Source organism: Gordionus sp. m RMFG-2023, chromosome 3, assembly GCF_954871325.1.
Source record: "Gordionus sp. m RMFG-2023 chromosome 3, tfGorSpeb1-WG-v2, whole genome shotgun sequence".
Lineage (NCBI taxonomy): Eukaryota > Metazoa > Nematomorpha > Gordioida > Chordodea > Parachordodidae > Gordionus > Gordionus sp. m RMFG-2023.
Genome location: NC_088777.1, coordinates 28,120,891 through 28,131,510, shown reverse-complemented (window position 1 = coordinate 28,131,510; position 10,620 = coordinate 28,120,891). Strand labels below are relative to the sequence as shown.

Here is a 10,620-nt window from a genome sequence, read left to right as displayed (position 1 = left end):
GAACTATTGTGAGTGACAAAGATTTTGCTGATTGCCATGCATTGCATATAGTGATGTTTTCCCACAAGCATCCTTAGAAATATGCATATTTCATGTATTACAAACATTTCGGCGAGAAATTACTGAAATAAAAAGAATATAAATAATGAACAGGTAGTCTCAATAAATAGACACCTAAAAAAAATGGTGTATTCAAACTCAATTGATAATTACAACCAATTTTATAACCAGCTTAAAAATTTTAATTTATTTAAGATACAAAAATTTTTCGATAATCATTGGCATCCTATTAGGCATCAGTCTCTTGCATGGCGGAAACATACAACAAATTTTAAAAACTACAAAACCAAAAGAGTTGAAAGCCACAATAGAATATTAAAGGCTAGCATTAAGACATATTCTTCATTTAAAAAATTTTTTGTCAATTTTTCAAACTGCTTAAAATGCAGGCTTGAGCAGGATCGAAATTCAACATCGACCTTTTTTTAATAAAAGGATCACGATCCCGATCCTTTTTTTATTAAAATTTTTGATCGATTCAAAATTAACTAATATATAAATTAATTAAATATGGTATAAATTTATTGTAAATGAATAATATAATAAGTATAACAATTACAATATATTTATTTTTAATTAAAATTAGCCTTTAATGAAATTTTTTTCTAAATTATCATCATTTAAACCAGGGATGTGAACCCGGATCCGGACCCTGAACCCTCATATTTTGGCTGAACCCGAACCCGGACACTTTTAAAAAGTGGAGAGTTCAAGGGTTCATGGTATTATAAAAAAATTTCTAACATAAAAATTTTTATAATTTTATTAATTTTTTTCGTGGAATCATTTATTATATATTAGAGTTTTTTTTTCGTTTTTCTTGCTGGACTTCATTTCATTTTATTTAGAGATATACCATAAATTATTTTATAGTTTAAGTTATAATATTTTAATTGTGATAATTTATTTGCTCTTATTAGGAATACTTTGAGTATTTTGATTTTAAAGTGAAATATTTGGAATCTTTTTTTACTGCAAGTAATAATATTTTATAATTATATCTTATATAATAACTTTGTTTACTTGTTTTATAAAATTTTATTAAGTGATTATTGTGCTATTAAGATTATGATTTTTTGAGAATTAAATTTAAATTAAACAAAATTGTTAATATATCATATTATTTTATTTATGCTGCAGCCAAAATGTTTTGAAAAAATCTTAAAATTTTCACAAATTAATAACAAAACATTTTGGACACATTTAAGCTTTAAAAAAATTAAAATATTCAAAATGCTTGATATGATTATAAATATTTAATTGTATTTATTATTTTATATTACTTTTCAGTTATTAAGAACCTATTATTTGATAATAGTTATATTTAGATTTTTTATATACTTAATTAATATATACTATGTTGTAAATAATTATATCAATATTTTATAAACAGTTGGGAAAACCAATAATCCTATTTTGAAAGATAATCTTTCCATAAAATATATATAAAAAATTATTATATTTGAGTTAAATAAAATTGTGATAGAAATAATATAATTTTCCAGCATCTTTTAAATTATAATTTTTTTATTTTTACCAGATTATAATTTATAAATTTTGCCAGTTATAATTTCTTATTCATTAGATCATAATTCAAATTTTGATTTTTCTTTTTCCTCCCAAATTTTCCTATTTTCTTTAGAATATCTAATTTTTAGGTCATTTTTGCACCAAAGGTTGTGCACTCTTATGCTTTCCTTAATTATTTTGACACTAAAATATATTAGTATAAAAGTCTATGGGTAGTACATTTAAAAAAATTAACAGCATTAAGAAAAATTGTACTTACTAATTTTTTATAAAAATTTGTGAAATTTTTTTAAATATGAAAAATGAAATTAAACACTATTTTATTTTTACATTAAAAATAGATTATGTAATTTTTTTCTTAAAAATTTATTTATATTTTTAAGATTTTGGATGCAGCCTTAATAAAAAAAATATTTCTATGTGTCTATACTTTTAAGTTTTAAACAAATTAAATTGTTTTTTAGTATAAAAGTAAAAGATATTTTGTGAGAGTATTATAATACAACTAAAGAGGATTCTGAGTGCAAAACCTGCCACATAATGATAAAAGGTTCACACAATACTAACCTGGAAAGACATTTAAAAAGACATCATTCTATAATCTTTGAGGAATATTTAAATAGAAAAACCAAATTTTTGGCAGAAGACATTGTTAAAAAGCCTACAGTCAGTATTTTAAAGAAGAATGAAAATAATATTGAAAAATATTGCTTAAAAAAAGCATTCATATTAAAATGTGTGAAGAGATATTTATGAATGCTTTAGTTGAACTTGTTACAGTAAATGGAAGACCTTTGAATATTATTGAGGATTCGGGTTTAAAAAAATTATTGACCCTATTAGTAAAGCAATTGGAACATCAATTTATCGCTTTAAAATTAAGGACTTAGGGGTTAATGAATCGAAAAAAATACAAGCAAAAATAATAAATGAAACAAAAAACAAATTAATTTCATTAAAAATTGATTCCGCCCAAAGATTAGAGAGAAATATTCTAGGAATAAATATACAGTATATAAAAGGAGATAATATAATTAAGAAATTTAGCTATGAAGGAGATTAAGGAGAGTTCAACTTCTGAAAATATAAAAAGAATGATACTAGAAACATTAAATAAATTTAATATTCCTATTAGAAACGTTTATACAATTACTATAGACAACGGTGCTAATCTCGTAAAATCAATCAAATTATTAAATGAATGTTCACTGGAAGAAATGGATGATATAGATGATGATGATAATTATGAGGAAATAAGTCAAATTGATTTACAGGAAATAATAAAAGATTTCTCCACAAAAATATACTGTATCAGATGTGCAGCCCTGTAGCCCATACGTTACAATTGGCTATTAATGATTCCTTAAAAAATAATCAATTTAAAACTATAATTGATAAAGCAAGGGATGTTGCAAAATATTTAAGAACTCCCACAATTGTAAGAATATTAAAATCGATGAAAAGGCAAATGGCAATATTAGATTGCACAACACGTTGGTCCTCTATTTGTATGATGCTAGAGCGATTAATAAGTTTGAAAGATTTCTGTAATGATTTTATTATAGGAGCATATGAAGTAATTTTGTCGGGATGATTGGAATCAAATAAAAGACCTTACTAGTGTGTTGGTTCCTTTAAAAATAACTACATTAAGATTGCAAGCAGAACAGTTATGTTTATCGGATTTTTATGGCATATGGATAAGATGTCGATTAGAGTTAGAAAGATTTACAAATTTTTTTTCATATGAAATATTAGAAAATATGAAAATTAGAGAGCAACAATATTTACAAAATAGTGTTGTATATACTTCAATATATTTAGACCCTCGATATCAAATTTTATTAAGTATTGAGCAAAAACAAATGGCTATAAACCATCTTGAGGATTTATGGCATACCCAAAACTCTATTATTAACAATATATTGGAGGCTACTACAATATCTACTGATTGTGGCGAGAACAATGATAATAAAAGCAATATTGATGATCTGAAAATTTTACTATTAGATAGAGAGAAAAAAATCAAATTATCGTTAGATAGAAAGGAGCAAAAAATACCTATTGTATCTTTAGAAAAGTTCTCCGAAGTAAAGAGAATAAATAAAGATGGAAATATTTTAAAATTCTGGGAAGAAAATTCTTCTATATATCCAGAATTATATACCTTGTCTAGAATCGTCATGGCTGTGCCAGCGACACAAGTACAATAATTTATGTATTATAAAAATGACTCTATTTTAGGTAAGCGTAGAACGAGGATTTTCTTCGTTGAAATATATATTGTCCAATTTACGAGGTAATCTGAAGGAAGATATTTTAGAAGATATCATGATTGTTCGATTGAATAAAATATTTAAAATATAAATTATTTCCTTTTGAATTATGAATTTGTATATATTGAAGTATAATAAAAATTAAAAAATGAATGAAAAAAAAGTCCTATTTTGAGTCATTATTTTTATGTTCCCTGAACCCGGACCCGAACCCTGGACCCGGGTCCTTTTTAAATTTATTACAGGACCCGAACTCTGACCCTTTTTTTTTGTCGAAGGGTTCACATCCCTGATTTAAACAACCACGTTTTTCATTAAGTACATGTTTAGCTTTACTAAACAAGCAGGTGTGTTTGTTTTTTTTAAATTAACATAATTATTATAATATTCATAGAATCATCATTAGAATTATGGAAGAATCATTTTGTGACGAATTTTTCCCCAAAAAGGTAACGATTTTATTCATGCATATTTGAAGGATCTGAATGGCTAATGATAATGCACGGTAAGCGTGCACTATTTTTTTCATGTTTTTCATAAATTAACAAGCACGCCAAAATACGTCATATATTTATTTTTATGTAAATAAATTAATAAAATTACGAAAGCTCTCGTTTATAAATGTTCGCTTTATAATTATTTTATTTGAATAACAGAAATAATTATCTAAAAATTCAAAATGGATACTCATCAATATTAAAAGTAATAGTTACAATAATGACTTTATATTTAAAATTTAATGAAACAGGTTATTTCGCAATTGAAGGTGTCTAATATTATCCTTGAAAATAAGATATTAGCCAATACTTTGATAGCCAAGCATTTTTATCAATTTATATGTTACTTATTTAAATTATACGTTAGAAAAATTCTATTTTTAATAGCTATCTATAGTGTTATCTTACTACTATTGCATAAATGACTTATTAGCTCAATTCTGGCTGACTGACATAAAAAATCAATACCATAATAATAAAATAATTTTTTAGATTAAACATTGTATATTATCATTTTATTATATTCAAAATAAGGCTTCTATTTAGCAAGCGACAATAAAGACAAGAAGTATACACAGAAATAAACAATAATATTGACACGATTAACAAATTGTTATAAAGTATTCTCTTTTTGCCAAAGAATCTGATTTATATTAAATACACAAAGGCCCTTTTGAAATTTTTTTTGTTTTAAAATGTAGCTTTTGTTTTGATCCAAAGAAAAATTTATATTTTTTATAGTCAAAAAAGAAATAAACAACTTTTCATTATAATGTGAATTCTCATAGCAAATTTGAATATGATATTAAATAAGGAATAAAATTATATAAAAATATAAAATAAAATTTTTTTGATAATTATCATTCAATATCATATAATAATAGTTTATTTATATCTATTATTTTTATTTTTTTATTTAACATTATATAAGAAAATAAATATAACTATAAAAAAATAATAATATATTTATACTTTATCTATCTGTCTAGTCTACCCATATATATTTATCTAATTGACCAGCCCTACCTTTATTTGATAAAATTACATCTAAAATTATCCTTAATGGTCTATATCTTCAATTAATAATGATCGTTTTTTATTTAAAGATAGATTGATATGAGTCGCTGTACTTCATGCAACAAGCTTAACTTTTAATAAAAAAATATCTTTTCATAGGTTATATATTTTAATTTATTATTTTATAAGATTCTTTTCTTAATTTAAGACATTAATATTATTTTTTTAAAGTTCCCTATCAATAATGAAATTTTATTATCAAAATGGATAAAGGCAATGAATAAGGAAAATTTCACTCCTAATAAGTTTTCAAAGCTTTGTGGGCCCATTTCAAACCTGAATGTTTTATGCCCTCACATTCAGGGAATGCTATTCTAAAGGAAGGATCTGTACCATCCATTTTTAATTCCAGACCCCTTCAGGATGTATAAATATTGAATATATATTTATTTTAAATATTATATTTTTTTAAGATAACAAATATTCCATCGAATACAAATAATACTCCTACAAATTTTAACTATATAGAAAAAAATGATCATACTTATGCTACTAATATTTACTCTTTAGCTAAAAAGGTAAAATATTATTACTTTATAAAAGATCAATAAAAATTTTATTATTAATATTTAAGAAAAAATTAGAAATACCTATTAATACTCTAGAAGTGGAAGGCTTGGAAGAGCCTGTTAGAGATAATAGCCCAGTGAGCCATATTTATTAAATTACTATATACATCAGTGATATGTTTTGATTTTATGGATAGCAATATATTTTTTTTATTATACAAATAATATTTTATTTAAGAAAACATCTACCAGTTATCCAAATTACCTTGAAGGTAGGTGCTTAGATGAATCAGTTCGAGCTAAAAAGGTAAAATATACTTTATAAAAGATCAATAAAAATTTTATTATTAATATTTAAGAAAAAATTAGAAATACCTATTAATACCCTAGAAGTGGAAGGCTTGGAAGAGCCTGTTAGAGATAATTGCCCAGTGAGCCATATTTATTAAATTACTATATACATCAGTGATATGTTTTGATTTTATGGATAGCAATATATTTTTTTTATTATACAAATAATATTTTATTTAAGAAAACATCTACCAGCTATCATAATACTCTTGAGTGTGGGTGTTTAGATGAATCAGTTAGAGATATAAACCATGTAAGTCTATATTAAAATATTGATATAATTTATTTATTTAATTTTATTGATTAACGATGAAAATTAAAATGAGTCTTTACTAAATATTAATGAACCACTAACCTGAATGAATACCTTTTCAAAAAATATTAATAGGATATACTTAGCAATAAACTTCTTTGTGTAAACACTGACTCAACAAAATTATTAACTGTAAATAATAGTAAAGATGCAAATAATAATGTAGTTACATTTCCCAAATATCGAAATGATCATTTATATGCTGCAAATATACCATCCTTAACAGTTAACACGGAAAGTGAGATATCAACAGATATATATTCAAAAGTTATGAAAAAAGATGAGGGCATCTTCTGATAGAGGAAATAGACGAAATAAAAAAATTTTAAATTTACAATCTCTAATGAAAAAAATGAAAAGTAAACATTTGATAAATGGTGAAGGGGAAGATGTACTAGAGGATTTTTTTACTGGACTTCCTTTATCTTTTATTAAAACCCACGTGCATAGTGGAGGATTAAATAATCCTCGGAGAATAAAATATAGCAGCCAAATGAAACAATTTGCTTCCACATTACATTTTTATTCACCCAAAGCTTATAATTATATAAGAAATAAATTCTGTATGCCTGCAGAATCTACATTGAGATCTTGGAGCCAGCAAATAGAAATAAGGCCAGGTTTAAAATTAATATATTTATATAATTTATAATTATAATAATTTTATTTAGGTTTTTTAGATTCTTCCTTCAAAAGGATTAAAACATTTCAATCAAATTCGCATGTACAATTATTTACTATTTTAAGCCTTGATGAAATGTCTATTCGGCGACATATTCATTGGGATAAAAAAGTGTTTCATGGATATAGAGATTTTGGTAATGGAATAAAACCTTCCGAATCTCTACCTGAGGCAAGCAAAGCTTTATTTCTTATGGCAACATGTTTAAATGGTACATGGAAAATTCCTTTAGGATATTTTTTAGTAGCTTATCTCAGTGCTGAGATCTTATCAAACATAGTAACTAATGCACTCCATTTATTACATGATACTGGGGTCATCTGTAAGGCAATGGTATGTGATGGCCTTTCAACTAATATCAAAATGTGTCAAATACTTGGCGCCTCTTTGAATCCAAATAATTGTGTTCCATATTTTAGTCATCCTAGTAATTGTGAAGAAAAAGTGTATGTTATATTGGATGTATGGTATGCCATATGATGAAGCTACTTAGAAATCTGCTCGGTGATAAAAAAAATTTAATCAATAATAATAATGGAGCTGTAATTACTTTTAAAATATTTCCTAAATGTTATTTTTACAAATAGATAATAAATTGGAAATATATAAAAAATCTTCACAATTTACAGGATAAGGAAGGACTAAGGGCTGCTAATAAAATTGTCCGTTCTCATCTTGAGTATCATAAGCAGAAAATGAAAGTACAATAAAAAGAAATATATACTTTTAAAATATTATTTTTAAAGGTTAAACTTGCCGTTCAAGTTTTTAGTAGCTCAGTGGCTAAAGGAATTATTTTAGCGCAAGAGCTAGGAATTGAGGGGTTTGAAAACTGTGAAGGCACAGTAGACTTTATTCAAATGATTGATCAGTATTAAATAAATATCTTAATAATATGTGTTTGATTTTTTAAATACTCGAAATATTTGTGCTAAAGGGTTTAAGGCTCCATTATCAAAAAGATCCCTTCCCTATTATAAGGATTTTTTTGAAAAATATATTAATACCCTTAAAGCTCTAAAATTTGAAGATGGAAGATATGTAGGTGAATCAAATAGAAAAACCTGCATCATGGGGTTAATAACATCAATGAAAAGTATTCTGGGTATTGGGAATGAATTATTATTAGGACCTATTCCCAAACTCAAATATTTTATATATATTTTTCATTTTTATTTTAAAATATTTGCATATCTTTTAAGACTGATTTTAATTATTATAAATTTTTTTAGTTGCTTTTCAAGCTCAGGTATTTTTTCATTTTTATTTTAAAATATTTGCATATCTTTTAAGACTGATTTTAATTATTATAAATTTTTTTAGTTACTTTTCAAGCTCAGGTATTTTTTCATTTTTATTTTAAAATATTTATACCTCTTAAGACTAACCTTAATTATTATTAATTTTCTTAATTATTTTTCATATTTTAGATACGTTTTAACCTACAAAACCTCCCAAGATCATCTTGAACTATTTTTTAGTTGTTTACGCAGCAGAGGAGGGTTTAACAATAATCCATCCGCTTATCAATTACGATCTGCCGTTAGAGCCGTCTTGATAGGAAAAATGGAAGCATTAACAACAGGTAATTGTATTCTAATCGACAATACTAACCTTATTTGTGGAGATTATCAAAAAAATGATAATGATGATGACCATATATATCCTATAGATATATCATTTATAGATGTGCCAAATATCCCACTCTACCTTAATAATGTTGCAACATATATATCTGGTTATATAATACGTAAACTTATATCTGAAAAAAAGGTAAAATGTTATAATTGTATATCTGCTATCATCGATAAAACTTGTGAAGATAATGAGAGCTACAATTTAATTAAAATAAAAAACAATCAAGGATTAATAATCCCTTCAAAGAGCATATCTAAATTATGTCAACTAGCAGAAAGTGCATTTCGTATTTTTGAAAAGAATAATCAAATAAAAAAGTCATTTATATTTAAATGCATAGTATCATTTGTTATTTCTAAAGCAATGGAAACAAACATTTTTGATGATCTGGTAGATCATATGCTAAACCAGGAGGGTACATTCAGTCATTATCAAATATTAATTACATTAATAGTGGAACGCTATATAAACATAAGGTTATATCATTATGCAGATAAACATAACAAAAATTCAAATATCAATATTCGGCAGAAGTTGACGAAAACCATTCTATTCGCAGGACAATAAATATATTGGCACATGATCTTTTTTAATTTATATTATGACTGTATATATTTAAATATGGATGCTATATATTAATGAATTTTGTAATTTATCGTACATTATATCTATTTTCTAATTTATAATAAAATATGGATGCTGTATTAATGAATTTCGTAATTTATGGTACATTATATCTATTTTCTAATTTATAATAAACTATTTCTTGTAATGATACAACATTTAATCTTATTAGAGGCTTTAGTATCTTGAAAAATTATTGATTTTCATCATATAATTAATATGTCCATTCATCTAAAAATAAAGAGATAAGAGTAAGCTAAATTGATCTAAAATTAAGGTCATTTTTTATAAATGAGGTCTTAAAATATTTTATTTTTATTAATCTTTATTTTACCTGTTTGAAAAAAAAATATATTAATGATAATTGTTTTATTGATAAAATAAACTGGATAATATAATGTAAGGAAGAACAAGTTGTATGCGATATATCTCTTGTTTGCAATACAGAATTTATCCTAAGAAATATAGTAAATCAATAATAAATATAATAAACATAAAAAATTGAATATTACAAAAAGGAATGATAAAAACTTATTAAAAATAATAAATAAAATAAAACTAATTGGAAAAAATAAATACCAAGAGATCAAGATTTTACATGGGTAAGGATATCCTAATAAAAGTAAAAATGGTTTAAATTTTCTCCATAACTGCTATATGGTTGCTAAATGTTAAATAGTTAATAAGATTCAATTTAACTACTTAAAATATTAAATTCTTAAGCATTTCATTTCTTTAATCATAATAAATATTATGAATAATATAAAAATCATTTTGAATTGGACTTTAAGAAGATTAAACAAAATACTATAATACTTTAATAAATACTACATATTTATTTATAATATGTAAAAAAAAATGTTATATTATTAAGAATGTATCTGAAGCTAAGCATTTATTTTTATATTATAAATATTATTGTAAAATCATAATTTATCCAGAATATTTGAAAGGATATTTTAATTGATCCTTAATTTTGCATGAATTTCTGCTTAATACATCAGAATAGCCATGAGGATATTTTAATTGATTCCCTAAATTTTGCATGAATTTCTGCTAAATA

At 24.2% G+C, this 10,620-nt stretch overlaps 1 protein-coding gene across 7 annotated transcripts; it reads left to right on the top strand.

The window, feature by feature from the left end:
* The first annotated feature begins 856 nt into the window (after positions 1–856).
* On the top strand, positions 857–9,623 carry LOC135927656 (uncharacterized). 7 transcript variants are annotated; one of them, XM_065463790.1, is made up of 14 exons: positions 864–932; positions 981–1,038; positions 4,261–4,371; positions 4,523–4,568; positions 4,615–4,632; positions 4,898–4,931; positions 5,612–5,805; positions 5,854–5,958; positions 6,015–6,086; positions 6,188–6,256; positions 6,309–6,380; positions 6,482–6,553; positions 6,689–6,745; positions 8,726–9,623. In XM_065463790.1, exons 7-14 carry the CDS (start codon positions 5,728–5,730, stop codon positions 8,762–8,764), a joined length of 564 nt encoding a protein of 187 aa, XP_065319862.1. In that variant the 5' UTR covers positions 864–932; positions 981–1,038; positions 4,261–4,371; positions 4,523–4,568; positions 4,615–4,632; positions 4,898–4,931; positions 5,612–5,727; the 3' UTR covers positions 8,765–9,623. The 7 variants fall into 7 exon arrangements, with proteins under 7 accessions (XP_065319867.1, XP_065319862.1, XP_065319866.1 ...); XM_065463794.1 differs by lacking the exon at positions 6,689–6,745 and having other exon boundaries at positions 868–932; XM_065463795.1 differs by lacking the exons at positions 6,309–6,380; positions 6,689–6,745 and having other exon boundaries at positions 857–932.
* The last annotated feature ends 997 nt before the right edge of the window (positions 9,624–10,620 follow it).